Raw genomic sequence first — 15,505 nt, forward strand, 5'->3', positions numbered from 1 at the left:
GCACGGGGCGGGGGCAAGAGAACGCACCCGGCTGGGCAGAGCCTGTCCCGGCACGACTGCCACACTGCATCCCACAGTCGCTGGGGCTGCCTGATTCCAGCCTGGGCACCGTGCCCATGCCATGGGGCCAACCTCATCCCTGTGGGGCCCCAAGCCCTCCCGGGGGTGCCGGGGCACGGATCCCTCCGTGGTCGGTGCGGGAACAGGAGGCCCCACCCCAGGGCGGTTGCTGACGCCACGCAGGGACCCGGGTGTCCGGGATCAGAGCAGGAAGCAGGAGCCGTCGGCCGCGGCGGGGCCGGTGGAGCCGGGAGTGGGGCTGTTTGGGAGCAGACAGTGTGGGGCCGGGGCGCCCCACGGCCCCGGCCCCGCCATGCCCACGCTGGGGCAGCTCCTGGTCGTGCTGGTGGTGACGGCGGCGGGTGGGCGTGGGGGCCCCCGCGACAGCCTGGCCTGCTCCCAGGTGGGTCGATGTCACCAGCACGGGGGCACTGGGCAGCCAGCACCACCACCGGCCTCACTCCCGCCTCCCCCAGGGCCTCGCCTGCCGCCTCTTGGGTAAGTGCCCCCACCACGCCATGGCCCCCAGCTCACCCAGGGCATGGGGACCCACCCCCACACTGACCTTCCTGTCCCCCCAGACACCGACGTGCTGTGTGGGACGGAGCCTCCGGGGCCTGGCCATGGGCTGTCCCTGGCTCATCTGCGGTTGGAGCCGGCACTGCACTGCAGTGAGCCCACGGCCTGTGTGCCCTGTCTGGAGGCGCGTGTGCGCCTGGCCTTGGCACCTGCCACCAGAACCACCACTGCCACCAAAACCCACCACTCCGTGCTGCTAGGGATCCCTGGGGCAGAGGATGGCAGTGGTGGGGGACAGTGGTCACCAGTGGCTGGGGCCACTTTGTCCCAGCCCAATGTCACTGGGCTGCTGCTGCTCTCAGGGCACACATTTGCTTCCTCCCGCTGTGTGGCTGTGGAGGTCTGGGCACCTCTGGCCCCCACACAGCGCAACCGAACCCTGGTACGTAAGTGCGGGGACTGGCAATGGGTGTCCCAACACTGTCAGTCCCTGGGCACTCAGGATGTGGGCGCTGGCACCGGTGCATCTCCATGGCACGGGGGTCCCGTGCCCCAGGGAGGTGGGTGCTGGCGGTGCCGGTGCCTCACCGCAGAGGGGTGGTGGTTTTCCTGCCCAGGGCTGGGTGATCTTCCGGTGCTTCGAGGCACCGCTGGGCTCCGAGCTCCATGTCACGGCGTACACAAATTCACGCGGACAGCGGAGTCTGAACCGGCAGAAGCGGGTGCCAGGTGAGCCCCGGTGTGCCACCTGCGGTGGTCCCATCCCCCTGCCCACTGACTCCCTGTCCCCACAGACTGCTCATGGCCCCCGGCACAGGCTGCTGTCCCCCAGTGCCAAGGTATGTGCTGGTGTCACCCCACCTTGGTTTGCATCCCCTGGGGAGAACTGGGGGATGCTGGATGCTGGGGGCAAGAGTGACCCTGTGGGTGCCATGTCCTGTGCCATGTGGCTGGATGGGTAGTGCCAGGAGGTGGGTGACCTGAGCCGGCTCTGGTGCAGTGCCCAGGCTGCAGATCTCCCCAGGGCAGAAAGAGGTGGTTGTGGAGGTGCAAGGGGCTGTGGCGGGGCACAGCTACACGCTCCGGCTCTACCACAACCGGAGCCACAGCACTGGTGGGCCGGGGCATGCAGTGACCGTGGTGAGTATGACCCCCTTCCCTGACCCCCCACCTTGGCTGATCCCTGGCTGCTGCCCCCTTCCCTGTTCCCGAGAAGCCGTGTCTGTGTTACAGGCAGTGTGCTGGGAGAGGGTTCCCTGGGAGCAGGTCCCCCTGGGTGACCCTGCTGGGGCACAATTTGCCACGGGGTGACCCACATCTGGTTGCTGCTAGCAGAGCAGACCCATGAACTACAGCCTGCCTGCCGATGAGGTGCTGCCCTGCCTCTGCCTGCAGGTGGGCACCCAGCTGGGGCACTGTGGGGGTGGCAGAGTGCCACCAAAAAAGAGGCTTGCCAGGCTCCATGTGTCCCAAGAGGACCAGCTGAGTCACAGTCACAGCATGGATATCCCAAATCCTCCCTTTTCATGTCTCTCTCTCTGCTCCTAGGTCTGGCTGGAGACCCAGGACCCACTGAGGGCCACCCTGTGCCCCTTCTCCCATGGTAGCTGCACCTTGGGGCTGGGGTGTGGGGTTGCTGGGACACAGAAGGACCTGAGGGGAGACTACATGGGGTGAGACCCTTCTCCTGGTGCCACCACAGATGCCAAGGCCTGGGAGCGACTGTGGATGCAGAGCCACCTGGTCCTGCACACTGAGGGGCAGGTGCTGACCTGCTCCCTCTCAGCCCCCTGTGACCTCCCAGCCAAGCTGGTGCCCTGCTGGCAGCCAGTGCCCTCCGGGCCCTGCCAGCCCCTCCCTGGCCTGCAGCAGCCCACCATAGGGCAGGTGAGTGGGGCTCTGTGGGATGCTGGGGGCTCGTGAAGGGTGCAGGTGGCATTCATGGAGCAACCCTTCCAATCACAGGGACCCCAGGAGTTTGGAAGGCTGCGGCCACACCCCAACCTCTGTGTGCAGGTAGGACACCTCTCTGCTCCACAGCTGCCCCATGGGCAGCCCCACAGGCAGCCCCAGGCACTGCTAACCTGCTCTCTGGGGCAGGTTTGGAGTGGTGGGCAGGTCCGGTCGATCCAGTGCCTGCGGGACCGTGAGTACTGCTGGAGTGGGAAGGCAGGGGCAGCCTGTGGGTCCAGCTGGGGGGAAGCCTGCCCTGGCCTCCCCTCGCCGCCCCCCCAGCCCCCTGGCACATCCCCAGGAGCGCTGCCCGGCCGCCCCGATGACCTCCTGCTGCTGGAGCGTGGGGGGAACGCCTCGCTGTGCGCTGTGGAGCAGGATGCCTGCACGCCCCTCGCCAGCTTCACCAGCACGGTAAAGGGCAGGGACACCCATGTCCTGGTGGTGGTGGCAGTGGTGGCACAGGGACTCCTGTGGCCAGCAGTGGTGGCACAGCTGCCTGACCCCCTGTGCTGTTGCAGGGAAGGGGGCACCCCGGGCTGCTGGAGCAGGATCTGCAGCAGGATGTGGCAGCAGGGCAGTGCTGGCAGGTCAGTGTGGGCAGCCAGCAGGTAGTGGTCAGGGACCGGGCAGCATCTGACATGTCCCTGTGTCCCCCCAGATCTGGCACCCTGAAAACAGCACCGAGGTCGTGCTCTGGGCCTGTCCCATGCACAAGTGTGAGTGTCAATGGCCATGGTGTTGGAGAGGGGGAAAAATGGGAAATTGAGGGAGGGCACCCACCTGTGTAGCCACCAGAGACCTTCCTGGGTGCCGGGGGCCCTTGGTGGATGCAGATCCTGCCCCACAGACCTGCGTGCCCACTGGGCACTGGTGTGGATGGGGGTGCTGCTGGCAGCTGCCTGTCTCCTACTCCTGCTCGTGCTGAAGAAGGAGGACATGAAAGGTGAGTGGTGCACCCCTGGGGGCTATGCTTGTCCTGGGACCCCTCCCAGGATCCCACCTCACTGCCTCTCCTCCTCACAGGATGGCTGAAGTCACTGAGGGCTGGTTATGGCTCTGAGGGTGAGTGTGGGGTGAGCCTGGGATCTGGGGGATGTGGGGTCAGGGGGCAGAGTAGGGTGGGCTCCCCTACCAGAACAGGTCCAGGCTTGCCTGCCCCACAGGGTAGGTAGAGGTGTAGGGAACAGAGAAGAGGGTGGCAATCCTAGCCATGGGAAGACAGGTTGTGTCTCCTATGACCTGTCTCCTATGATGGCTGTCCCTTAGGGTGGGTAAGGGGATTCGGGAAGGGGACCGGGGGACTGAGCAGGGGATGGGTCCCACGTCAGTGGTGGTCTTAGCTGCTTCCCATCATGCCTGTTCCTTAGCTTGGGTATGGGAGGTTGAGGGACAGAGGCAAAGAATGCTCTCCTCCCATCACGGGTGCTCCCAGCATGGGTACAGGGTGCCTAGAGGGATCCAGACACTGATGATCCCCCCCAGGTCCCCTGCAAGGCCGGCGGGCACTGCTGGTACACGCGGCGGAGCCGGTGGCGGAGCGGGCGGCATGTGCCTTGATGGCAGCTCTGCGCCCACTGGGGCTGCTGGTGGTGGCAGCACCAGGGGGTGGCAGCGGGGTAGCGGCGTGGGGACCACTGCCCTGGCTGCACGCCCAGCACCGCAGGGCACTGCGTGATGGTGACACCATCATCTTCCTCCTCTCTCCTGCCGCAGTGGCTGCTGCACAACAGTGGGACACGGGGGCCAGGGTTGTGCTGGAGGCCGGGGCTGCTGAAAGCAGCCTCATCCCCCAGCACAGCCCTGGCCCTGCTGATGTCCCAGCCGTGGCACCCTGTGAGGTGTTTGCGGCAGCTCTGTCCTGTGCCATGCCGGCACTGGCGGCGGGCACTGGGCGCTACATGGTGGTCCAGCTGGAGGCCTTGGTGCCGGCAGTGCCCCCAGCACTGCAGGCAGCCCCTGCCTTTGCACTGCCCACTGAGATGGGGGGGTTCCTGCAGGCACTGGTGGGACCAGCCTGGTGGCAGGGACGGTGGCCAGAGCCATATGTGGCAGCGGCATCTGAGGGGCTGCGGCGGGCAGTGGGGGAATAAAGGGGTGACAGTGCTTTTCCTGACCTTGAGTCCAGCTCTGAGTCCAGTGGGGAGTGGGATGTCTTGGGGAGGGATGACGGGGGACTGGAATGGGTTGTGGAGGGATGATTGGGAGGTATAGGGGGATGGGGGCAGGAAGGAGGGTGAAGAGGAAGTGGATTAGTTTGGTTGGAGGTTGGATGGGGAACTGGACCAGTTTGGGGTGGTGATGGGGAACTGGACCAGCTCATTGTGGGATGAGGGGGAACTGGGACAGTTTGGAGGGTGGAGTGGGAGAGGGAATTGGACCGGTTCTAGGTGGGATAAGGGGCAACTGGGCAAATCTGGGGGCAGTGAGAAGGAACTGGGCCAGTTTGGGGAGGTGAGCGGGAGCTGCACCAGTTAGACTGGAGGGGGGGAAGGTGAACAGGACTGGTTTGGCTGGGCGGGGGTGGTGATGGGGAGTGTCCCCTTGGATCGGGGGTTGAGGGCCTCGCCAGCCCGAGCGAGTCTGCTGTGGGGTCACCGGCCGAGGCCCACCCGCGCCCCCCGCGCCGGGTGCTCTTGGCCTTGGCCCCCCTTCAGGCGCGGGGGGCGGGCTGGGCGGGCGGCGCGGATTGGCTGGGCGCGGATTGGCTGGGTGCGGATTGGCTGGGCGCGGATTGGCTGGGCGCGGATTGGCTGGGCGCGGATTGGCTGGGCGCGGATTGGCTGGGCGCGGATTGGCTGGGCGCGGATTGGCTGAGCGCGGATTGGCTGGGCGCGGATTGGCTGGGCGCGGATTGGCTGAGCGCGGGGGGCCGGCGGCGGCGGCGCGCGGCCATTGGCGGGGTCGGCGGCGCTGAGTCAGCGGGCGCGGCCCACGTGGTGCGGACGGGGCGGGAGCGCGATGGCGCCGCTGCCGGGCCGGCGCGGGGGGCCCGGGCTCGGGGAGGCCCTGCTGGGGGCCGCCCTGCTCGGGGGGGTCCTGCTGGCCGCCCGCGCCGACCCTGACCCCCACCGGGACGGGGCCGAGCCGTGCCGGGCCTGCCGCGGCCTCGCTGACAGCTTCAGCAGGGTGCGGGGCGGGGGTGATGGGTGACACAGCCCCTGCTGGGGTGGAACCGGGGGCGAGGGGGCGGTGCAGGGGGGGACCCACGGGTGGCAGACGTGGGGGACACGGGCTGGCAGTGGTGGTGAGCAGGGATGAAGCGGGTTCTTGGAGGGGGGATGTAGCCGAGGGAGGCCAGAGGCAGCACAGGCCGGGAGGATCAGAGTGGTTACAAGGGTGGCTTGGGGGACTCTGGTGAGGTGGAGCACTCCCACAGCATCGCTAGGGAGGGGAGGGAGTCCCGGGGCACAGGGGCTGGGTTCTAGGGAGAGGAGAGGGTGGCAGATCCTGGGGGATGGTGTGTCCTTCGTGGGGAGGAGAGGGACACAGCTCTGTGGGACTTTAGGGGGAGGGAGGTTACCGGGGGGTCCCATGGCTGTGCTGCCACCCCCGCCTTGTGCCCAGGGCCTGGAGCGGACAGAGCATGAGGGCTTTGGCGGGGGCAACACAGCCTGGGAGGAGGAGAAGCTGTCCAAGTACCAGCACAGGTGAGTGAGCCCAACTAGTGACAACTGGAGGAGCCCAGCTGCCCCAGGGGATGTGTCCCCACACTGACTCCTGTATCCCTGCAGTGAGACCCGTCTCCTGGAGGTGCTGGAGGGCGTCTGTGCTCCCTCGGACTTCGCCTGCCACCAGCTGCTGGAGCGGAGCGAGGAGCATGTGGAGCAGTGGTGGTTCCATGAGTGAGTCTGGGGATGGGGACATGGGGGGGCAGGGGGATGGCAGGGGGCTGAGCACTGTGTCCCCGCTCCCCAGGCAGCAGCAGCACCCTGACTTCTTCCAGTGGCTGTGTGTGGACAGGCTGATGCTCTGTTGCCCACCTGGCACCTACGGCCCGGACTGCCGGCGTGAGTAGCTGTGGGATGAGCGGGGTGGTGCTGGGGCTGGAGGGGCCCCCCCTGGCTGCCACCCCACCCGAGCTGTCAGCCGGCTGGTCTCTCCCCGTGTAGCCTGCGCTGGTGGGCCCCGGCAGCCCTGCAGCGGCAATGGGCGATGCGATGGCGACGGCACACGCCGCGGCACTGGCCTTTGTGTCTGCAGCCCGGGCTATGGTGGCCCCTTCTGCGCCGAGTGTGGTGATGGCTACTATGAGGCCTCGCGGAACAAGAGCCACCTGATGTGTGCTGGTAGGTGGGGGCCAGGGGGGCTGTGCAGCCGGGGTTCCCCTGGTGCTGCCCAGATTCTGGGTGCAGGCAGCTCCCCCTGCCTGCACCCACACCGGCTCTCCCTGGCCACAGAGTGCTACCAGGCATGCGGGCGCTGCACGGGGCCCGAGGACTCCAGCTGCCTTCGCTGCAAGAGGGGCTGGGTACTGCATGAGCATCGCTGCATCGGTGAGTGAGGGTCGGGGGGGAGCTTGGGGCCGTGGGCGGCTGTGTCTCAGGAGCCAAGGGCTCGGCAGGACAGTCCCCAGTTCTCCCACAGACATCGACGAGTGTGGCACAGAGATGGCGCATTGCCGAGCCAACCAGTACTGCGTCAACACGGAGGGCTCCTACGAGTGCCGAGGTCAGGAGGAGGTGGAGGATTTCTGTGCAGGTGGCTCTCCCCTGCTCGAGGCCAGCCCTGGCTGGGATGGGAGGGTACTCCAGGACCAACCCTGGCTTCTTTCCCCATGGCAGACTGCTCCACGGCTTGCATCGGCTGCATGGGTGCTGGACCGGCTCGCTGCAAGAAATGCAACAAGGGCTACTGGCGGGATGGAGCCAAGTGCCTGGGTAAGTGCCTCCCGTAGGCTGGCAGGCTGTACTGCCCCCTCCCCACTGCCCGAGCCCTGCCTGAGCGCTGTGTCCTCCCCAGATGTGGATGAGTGTGCCAGCGCCGAGGAGCCGGTGTGCACCGGAGCACAGGAGGTGTGTGAGAACACGGAGGGCAGCTACCGCTGCGTCTGTGCCCAAGGCCACGTCCGCCGGGATGGGCAGTGTGTGGAGGACAAGCCCCCTGGTACGGCTCACACAGTGTGGGGGGATGAGTAGAGGGTGTGGGTGGCAATGGGGGGGCTCTGGCTGCTTGGCTGTGCCTCTCTACGAGCACTGTCCACGCAGATGCCCCGGAGAAAGGCTTCTTTGACGACGTGACCGACGACGAGGTGGTGGTGCTGCAGCAGATGTTCTTTGGTGTGATGATCTGTGCACTCGCCACACTGGCTGCCAAGGGCGACATGGTCTTCACCGCCATCTTCATTGGTGCCGTGGCTGCCATGGCCGGCTACTGGCTCTCTGACCGCAGCGACCGTGTCCTCGATGGCTTCATGAAGGGCAGATAGCTCTGGGGCTGCTGGGCATGAATGGGGAGGCGGGCTCAGCCTGAGGTGTGGGGCCCCCCCCAGCAGGGCTGGCTGACGAGGCTGCATCCTGCACACAGTGCTGTGCCCTGCATGCGTCCCCCAGCCCCGCCTTAGCGTAGGATCTCGTTTTCTCCCCCCTGCAGAAAGAGCCAGGGGTACCTGATCCCAGGGGCTCCCACACAGCCTTCTCTGTCTGGAGGGGTGATGCCAGGCAGCGTGGCACTGTGTGGGGGGCACAGCATGCTGCCTCCAGCCCCTCGTACTCTGAAGGAGAGACCTGGAATCGTGGCAGGTGGAGGTGGGGGGGCAGGTGAGAGGGTGATCCTGCTACCTGCCCCCAGGCTGGGGCTGCTGGCCCTGTTAGGACCCCCCTCCCATAAGACCATTCCCTGTGGGGCAGTGAAGGGCTAGGTCCCCCCTCTGCCCTGAGCTGTGGGGCTGGGAGAGCTGTCCCCCCATCCCACCCCTCCTCCCCATGTCCCTGGGCAGAGCCCATCTCCCCTCCCAGACTGGACGGGCCAAGGGCCCCATGTTGCTGGGGGTGCCATGCTGGGCGAGGGGGGCCCTGCTGGATGCATGAGTGTGGCCGTTGCATTTGTCCGTCGGGGTGTGCCCATCTGTCTGTGTGTCCATATCTCAGGAAATAAAGCTCTGCACACCCAGCTCAGCTGTTGAGGGCTGGGATCAGGGCGGGGCTGGAGGTGCTGCTATCCACCTCCACATGCCAACAGGAGCTCCTCCCAGCATAAATTCTTTATTTCTCTCATTTGGCACAAATGGAGCCAGCCCCTGCCTGGCCCTGCAGGGGCAGAAGATCAGACCCCCACACCCTCACACTGGGCTCGTCCCTCAGTCTCTGCACCCTCAGTCTCTGCCCGGCCCTGGCTCAGAGCTCAATGGTGTCGCTGGAGAGGCTGCGGGAGTCCACCGCCTTGCCAAGGGCTGGGAAGCTGCGGGGACCCTCGCGCTCCCAGCCAGGGAGTCCGGCGGGCACCAGGAGAGGGGCCCGGCTGGGAGCCTCGTCCAGGGGCAGGCTGTCAGGTGAGGACAGCCCGTGGCGCCAGGGGTTCCAGCTGATCTTCAGTGAGCTGCTCTCCAGTGAGCTGGCTGAGGCGGTGACAGTGACGGTGATGGTGCCCGGGGGTTGCCGGGGCCCGGGCAGCTCTGTCAGGGAGCTGCACCGCACCATGCGCCCCAGGCCAGGGCTGGGGGCTGGGGAGCCATGCAGTGAGGTGCCCGAGCCACGGCGGGGCCGGCTGAAGAGGCTGTCCTGCAGGAGGTGGCGGCGGCAGAGCGCCTGGTCAATGCTGCGGCGCAGGTCGATGGGGGACGGCGGGCGGAAGACCAGCTCCCCGAGTGAGGGGGACGAGCCCTGCTCGAAGGTGGCGCAGGAGCGGGCAGCCAGCAGGTTGGGGCACTTGGGGCTGAGCCCTGGCATCCCAGCGCCAGCCGCCCAGGCCTCGTTGCTGTCCTTGAGAGCCCGCAGGGGCAGCTGCTCCGCCGGGTTGCGGATGAGGCTCTTGGAGATGTCATTGGTGGGTATCCGCTCTGCACTGGTACCACTGGCACTCCCACCGGCCCAGTCGTAGCAGTTGTTGGGGTACTCGGGCACCTCGGCTTTGCGGCCAGCACAGAAGTACCGCAGCGCCTTGGCCCAGCAGGAGTGGCCAGTGGGGCTCTGGCGGTGGCACTGGCAGCACACAGGCTCGGCGGTGGCTGCCAGCAGCGCCAGGGCTGTGCCCAGCTCACCGATCCGCAGCCAGAGCTGTGCCACCCAGCCGGGCCGGGAGAAGCGCCCAGGGGGCCCCAGGACCCCTCGCAGCCACACAGCGCTGTAGAGCTGCAGCCCGCAGACCGGCAGCCCCGCCACTGCTGCCGCCAGCAGTGCCCGCGCCCCTGGCCTTGGGCCTGGCTCCTCAGAGGGCGCCCGCAGCACCCGCCAGCACCCCCAGAGCCCCCCCAGCAGCAGCAGGGCTCCTGCCACACAGCCCAGCGCCTGCAGCCCCAGCGCGGCGGGGCCCAGGCGGGGCGGCAGCAGGTCGGCGGCTCCCAGCACCACACTCTGCAGGACGGCAACAGCCCCCAGCGCTGGCAGCCCCCGCAGCCGGGCCGGCAGCAGCCGCAGCTGGGCCAGGCGCTGGAGCCGCTGGAGCAGGAGGGCAAAGGAGGCGAGCAGCAGCGGGAAGGGAGCCGTGCTGAGCAGCAGCAGTGCCGGGGCAGGCAGGCGGCCCCGTGCCCCGTAGGGGTCCAGCAGCAGGAAGGTGGCTCGCAGCAGGCAGGCAGCCAGCAGCAGCCCATGGGCCCCCACAGTGTGGGGCAGGTGTGGGGGCCGCAGGATGGCCGTCCCTGCCAGCCCCACCAGGCACCCCAGTGCCAGCAGCAGGAAGATGGCAGCCAACCCATAGACATGGGCCTCCCAGGAGAAGCCCAGCTCGTGCTGCAGCTCAGCCCAGCGCAGCCCAGTCCCGTTGGCCCCTGGTACTGGCGGGGCACGGCTGGGCTGTGGCTGTGGCTGCAGCAAGGATGGATTTCGGGGAGCTGGTTGAGGCGTCACCCCTGCTCGTCGCCACGTGGCTGAGGGGGTTGCAGTGCCTGGGGTTGCAGTGCCTGGGGTGGGGGGCTGCGTCCCCAAGGTACCTGCAGGCAGGAAAGAGGGGTACAGTCAGTACAGTCAGATGGGGGCTTTGGTTGCATCCAGCCCCCACCTGCACCCCACGCTGTGGCACCCCAGCAGTGCAGTGGGGGATGCTCTGTGCTGGCCAGGCCTCTGCACGCTGGTGCCTCCCAGGGTTTTCTGTCAGGACCCACAGTGCAGGGGGTGTCACATCCCCGGTCATGTCCCCAACCCCCCTTCCCCCGAGGAAGCCCCCACCTGCCAAGCATTTAGCACTAATCCCTGCAGGCAGGAATAGATTAGGTCTGTTGTCAGGTGCAATCCTGATTGAAGGTGTCACAGTGTCCCAGCTGGGCAGCCCAAGATAGCTGCCATCCTCCCCACCAGCCCTGATGCCCTGGGGACGGGCTCCCACAGCATCTGCAGAATGGATGGGCTTGAATGCAGCCCTGCATCACCTGAGTGCCTAGTCCCGAGTGTCCCTGTGGTGGATGGATGTGCTCCTGGCTGTGGGGTCCCCTTGGTGGCATTTGGGATGCTCACAGCGCCCACAGCACCCTGGACCCGCTGTGGGGAGCCGATGTCCTCCTCAGGCAGCAGCCCTGTGAGAGAGGGCAAAGCAGAGTACTGGCATCTGTGGGCGTTTAGTTGCCACCAAGGGGTCCCCTGCACTGTGCTGGATCCTACCTGTGCTGGAGGTGCCGGGGGTGGCTGTGCTGGAGGCGGGTGGAGGCGCAGGACTGGTGCTGAGGGCAGGACTGGTGCTGAGGACAGCCCCTGGGGTGGGCTGGGGTCCCTGCTGCCCAGTCATCCTGGGGTCCGTGCGAGGTGCTGCATCCCCGGGGCTGGTGGTGGTGTGGCTCAGCGGGGCCCTCCGGGTGCTGCGCTGGTGGGACGGGAGCCCCCTGGTCCAGGGCTCAGCCAGTCCCCAGGATGGGGTTGCGTGGGGCAGCTGTGGGGCAGAGTTTGGCAGAGCCAGGAAGGGGCTGGAGGGCCCTCCCGTGTCCCCCCAGCTGCTCACTGGCTCTGCAGAGCCAGGGCTGGTGTGGGGACGCTGGGTTGGCCCCGTGCCTGTGGAGTGGGAGACAGGGACAGTGCCCAGTGGGACTGACTGGCTGCTGGCTGGAGCGAGCTGTGCATCCTGAGGCAGCTCCAGGGCCGCCGTGGGTCCCTCCACCACTGTCTGTCCCCCTGTGTGGGCATCTGCTGTCCCCATTCCCACTGCCGGCAGGGGGTTCAGAGCGATGGTGGATACGGTTGGCCAAGGGCTGGGAGTGCCAGCTGTCTTTGTGGCATTCTGCCCTGACAGGGACAGACCCTGCCCTGCCCAGGGTGGCCCTGTGTCCGTGGGCACCCCAGGGCCCAGTGTGCCCGGTGCAGAGCTGTGAGGCAGAGGGCTGTCCTGGCCTTCAGCCTCATGTCCTCGCCAGGTGACAAGCGGCTCCTCTGTCACAGCCAGGGCTGTGCTGCCGTCTCTCCAGGCCCTGGTATCAGCGCCCGTCATAGTGGTTTCCATCTTCAGGGGTGCCCCCGTGCCATACCCTGCCTGCAGCGGTGGGGACCAGTGCACGGGGCTGTTGCCCCCCCAGCGCTCCCTCCTGGAGTCCCCGGTGCCGCTCGGCTCCCCTGATGCCTCCCAGGTGGGGGATGGGCCCGGCCACTGCTGTCCCCAGGCAGCGCTGTGCAAGGGGTCCTCGCCTAAAGACATCCCTTCCGGCAGCCCACCCTGGGCCCCGGCGGGGACCACGGTGGCCAGGAGCATCCCCCAGGAGACGAGCTGTGCTGCAGCCATGGTGAGTACCCAGCTGGCCCTGCGGGGATGGGGGTTTGGTGAGCCAGGACCCACAGCAGCCGCCCGGGGCACTCGCGCAACTGGCCGTGGGGCTGCTGTGCCCGTGGCCACCCACTGCCCAGCGAGAGAGCCAGCGGCTTGACTGTCCCTTCTCGAGTAGCCCTGAGCCCTGTTCCCAGCTGTCCCCATCCCCGGTGGCCCCATTCCCAGTCTTTCCCTTCCCAGTGTCCCCGGTGCTCCCCATCTCAGTGTCTGTGGTGCGGTTGGTCCTTGGTGTGTAGTGCTCCCGACCTCCAGCGTCCACGATGTCCCTTTCCTGGTGCTCCATCCCCAATGTCCCCTCCCCGGTGCTCCATCCCCGGTTCCCCTCCCGGTGTCCACTCCCCGGTTCTCCGTCCCCAGTGTCCTCTCCCGGCGTCCCCGCCGGCGGCAGCCCCGCTCTGCCACGCACCGTTCACCTTGGCGAGTCCCGGCCGCATCCCGGCGGGGATGCCCGGCCCGGTGCCCCGCGCCACCGCCGCACACGCGGCTCAGCCCCGCCGGGCCGGGAACGGGGCCGGGACCGTCAGGCTGCGGCGGCGGCGGCCCCGCGGTGCGTATGCAGGAGCCGGCGGGGGCTGCGCTGCGGGGCCGGGCCGCGGCCGGTGCGGGACCAGAGCGGGGACGGTGCGACCGCCGCATCCCGCCGACCCCGCCCGCAGCGCGCCGGGCCGGCCCCGCCGCTCGGTGCCCGATGCGCGGGCCGTGGTGCCGCCAGCCCCCTCCCGCCGCCCGCCACAGCCCCGGCGGCCCCAGTGCCGGTGCCCCGGGGGCCGCAGCCCCCCGCGCTGACCTGCCGGTGCCGGTGCCGGTGCGGGCGGGCCGGGCTCTGCAGCGGAGCGGGCGGCGGCGGCGGCAGCCGGTCACGCGCCGCCCCGAGCCGCGGGCACCCGCGCGGGAGCCCGCCTGCACCGGGAGGGGGGGCGCGGGGCACGGCCGGGGCCGCCGCGTCGGGACGGGACCCGCGGGACCGAGCATGGGGGCGGACGAGTCCCGGGGCTCATCCGGGGTGGGCTCTCGGGGTCGGGTCCCCCGTGGCGCGGGTGTCTCTGTGACGTGGCTTCTGGAGGGGCACCGGGACACGTCCCCGCAGGACAGGACACGGTGGGGCGGCAGAGGGGAGATGCTGCCCGTGGGACGGGAAGGATCGCCCGGAGCGAGCAGTGCGGTGGCACCTCAGCACGGGATGTGGCCGAGGCTGGTCCCGCGGCCGCCAACGGGTAGGCGCGGGGCGGCTGGGGCTCTGCCGGACTCCCTAGCAGGGTGCTGGGGAAGGTCTGGGGGTCCCTGTTACCCATCTGCCCCACACCTGCCTCCCAGCTGCTTTGCCATGGGCACACAGCGCCCTAGTAGCCACTGGGCCGTGGGACCCTGCCAAGCTGCAGGTAATTAGTTAATCTGCTTAAATGTCCGTCTGGAGAGCTGCCCGCCCTGCCAGGCTTGGGCTGACATTGGCACGGCCACGGCGCCACAAAATCACACCAGCTCGGGGCTCTGTCCTGCACGGGGACACCTGCACTCCATGTCCCTGCCTGCACCCCTGCTCCTCCCAGCCTGCACCTCAGCAGTGCCTGAGCCACCACAGCCTTGGCAAAGCCCTGTCATCACCATCACTCTCTTCTCACCGGGCCAGTGGGGCCATGTGGCACCTCAGGTCCCCACGGCAGTGCTGTGCCGGCAGCAGCACACAGTGCTCCACTCCTGCTCCTGCCACTTCTCCATTCCCGGGACATCGTGCCTGGGCTGGGCTCACCGTCAGTGCATGGGGCATTTCTGGTCCCCAGTCCATCTCTCTGTGGGACTGGGAGGCTGTGGCAGCCAACTGAGAACAGGGTCCGGGAATGTGGGCAATGCCGTTGCGCCGGGCCCCACAACACAGACAGGGCAGGCAGTTAGTCTGGGGATTAGCACTGGGGAGGCCGCCCAGGGGGAGAGTGGAGGTGATCCTGCACTGCAGGGGGCACTACCAGCACCACCACAGCCAGATGGTCTCATCCCGTGGCTGGTGCAGCCACAGTGCTGAGTGTGCAGTGGGACTGTGGGGAGGGAGCTGGCTGTGCCCTATATACCACAGCCGTTGGGGCACCTTTTGCACAAGGCAGGGGCACAGCAGCCACATCCTCTGTGCCGTCAGAGGTTTCCTCTTCTGCCAAGTGACTCACCGCCAGGTGAAAAATTGAGCCCCCTGCTCTGTGCTGCCACAGAGGCTGCCTGCTGCCTGTACAGCAGGTGAAGGATGTGACCAGTGCTCTCACACCCCTATGCCTGCGGCTACCTGGGTGTCACAGGCTTTTGACCACTGTAATCCCCCTTCTCCTGGGCTCTCCCCAAAGATAATAGGACAAAACCCCAGTTTCAGAGAAAATTGCCCCAATTAAGCGCCCTCAAACAGTCTGGAGCCCAGCTTTGCTATTTTCTGACCACTGTGCATGTTTTATGGTCCTGTCCCATGCCCTCTGCAGTCTCCCTTGGCTGTGCTGCTGGAGGAACCACCCTGACACCTTCCCTGGGTAAAGGGTGGGATGAGACCCCACAAACACATCCCCACTGGCAGCCTCATGGAGGCAAAGTCCAGAAGAAACTGTGGATGCAGGGCCCCACGTGCCTAGGGCATGGCTGGCTCTGACAAGGAGCCAGTGACAGTGAGCTGGGAGTACGGGCTGGGAGGCAGGACCTGCTCCCTTGGGACGTAAGCAGGGTGCCCAGGAATTCTGCTGCCATGCAGCACACATGCTTCCATTTTTGTCCAGCAAGGCTGGAAGAGGAGCTGCCATCGTCACAGCCGTACTGGGACAAATACCCTTGTTGGCAGCTAAAATCCTGGAGGACACCCTGAGTGGGAACAGGAGGGGCCATGGGGGTCAGTGTGGCACCCCGGGGCTGCATCCCCTTAATCAGTTGTGAGTCGACGTGGGGAGGCACTGCTGGCTGCTGTTGCTGTTACACCTCCATCTCCAGAGATTTTGTTTTGAGCTGTGTGCCAGCGCATGTGTGTGGCAGGGGCTGCGGGGTCCCCAGGGCAGCCCTGCATTGCACCCCACGGCACTGGTGCTCCATGTCGGGGTGCCGAGGAGCCAGT

At 67.4% G+C, this 15,505-nt stretch overlaps 2 protein-coding genes across 2 annotated transcripts; one reads left to right on the forward strand and one right to left on the reverse strand.

The window, feature by feature from the left end:
* Positions 1 to 285: 285 nt before the first annotated feature.
* On the forward strand, positions 286 to 8,643 carry LOC108500116 (interleukin-17 receptor C-like). Its single transcript, XM_017820660.1, has 26 exons — positions 286 to 463; positions 537 to 558; positions 642 to 1,021; positions 1,197 to 1,308; positions 1,374 to 1,418; positions 1,580 to 1,719; positions 1,912 to 1,974; positions 2,128 to 2,182; positions 2,282 to 2,466; positions 2,545 to 2,595; positions 2,680 to 2,725; positions 2,834 to 2,946; positions 3,054 to 3,122; positions 3,194 to 3,251; positions 3,383 to 3,478; positions 3,559 to 3,597; positions 4,018 to 4,613; positions 6,100 to 6,182; positions 6,267 to 6,377; positions 6,451 to 6,542; positions 6,645 to 6,821; positions 6,933 to 7,028; positions 7,120 to 7,203; positions 7,317 to 7,412; positions 7,495 to 7,638; positions 7,740 to 8,643. Exons 1-26 carry the CDS (start codon positions 374 to 376, stop codon positions 7,958 to 7,960), a joined length of 3,264 nt encoding a protein of 1,087 aa, XP_017676149.1. The 5' UTR covers positions 286 to 373; the 3' UTR covers positions 7,961 to 8,643.
* A 73-nt stretch (positions 8,644 to 8,716) lies between these two features.
* Positions 8,717 to 14,139, reverse strand: PRRT3 (proline rich transmembrane protein 3). Its single transcript, XM_017820659.1, has 4 exons — positions 14,052 to 14,139; positions 11,283 to 12,406; positions 11,054 to 11,197; positions 8,717 to 10,618 (listed from the first exon to the last, which is right to left on the reverse strand). Exons 1-4 carry the CDS (start codon positions 14,066 to 14,068, stop codon positions 8,868 to 8,870), a joined length of 3,036 nt encoding a protein of 1,011 aa, XP_017676148.1. The 5' UTR covers positions 14,069 to 14,139; the 3' UTR covers positions 8,717 to 8,867.
* Positions 14,140 to 15,505: the final 1,366 nt, after the last annotated feature.

The sequence above is a fragment of the Lepidothrix coronata genome, unplaced genomic scaffold, assembly GCF_001604755.1.
Source record: "Lepidothrix coronata isolate B3197 unplaced genomic scaffold, Lepidothrix_coronata-1.0 Scaffold84, whole genome shotgun sequence".
NCBI lineage: Eukaryota > Metazoa > Chordata > Aves > Passeriformes > Pipridae > Lepidothrix > Lepidothrix coronata.

What these genes read in the sequence shown, in the direction of transcription:
- LOC108500116 (XM_017820660.1), top strand. Translation starts at nt 374, where the DNA reads ATGCCCACGCTGGGGCAGCTCCTGGTCGTGCTGGTGGTGACGGCGGCG. An exon ending in CTGTCCAAGTACCAGCACAG is followed by an intron (nt 6,183 to 6,266) that starts GTGAGTGAGCCC and finishes GTATCCCTGCAG; the next exon opens with TGAGACCCGTCTCCTGGAGG. An exon ending in CTACGGCCCGGACTGCCGGC is followed by an intron (nt 6,543 to 6,644) that starts GTGAGTAGCTGT and finishes CTCCCCGTGTAG; the next exon opens with CCTGCGCTGGTGGGCCCCGG.
- PRRT3 (XM_017820659.1), bottom strand. An exon ending in CCCCGGCACCTCCAGCACAG is followed by an intron (nt 11,198 to 11,282) that starts GTAGGATCCAGC and finishes CCTCTCTCACAG; the next exon opens with GGCTGCTGCCTGAGGAGGAC. An exon ending in ACTCGGGACTAGGCACTCAG is followed by an intron (nt 10,619 to 11,053) that starts GTGATGCAGGGC and finishes TCCTGCCTGCAG; the next exon opens with GTACCTTGGGGACGCAGCCC.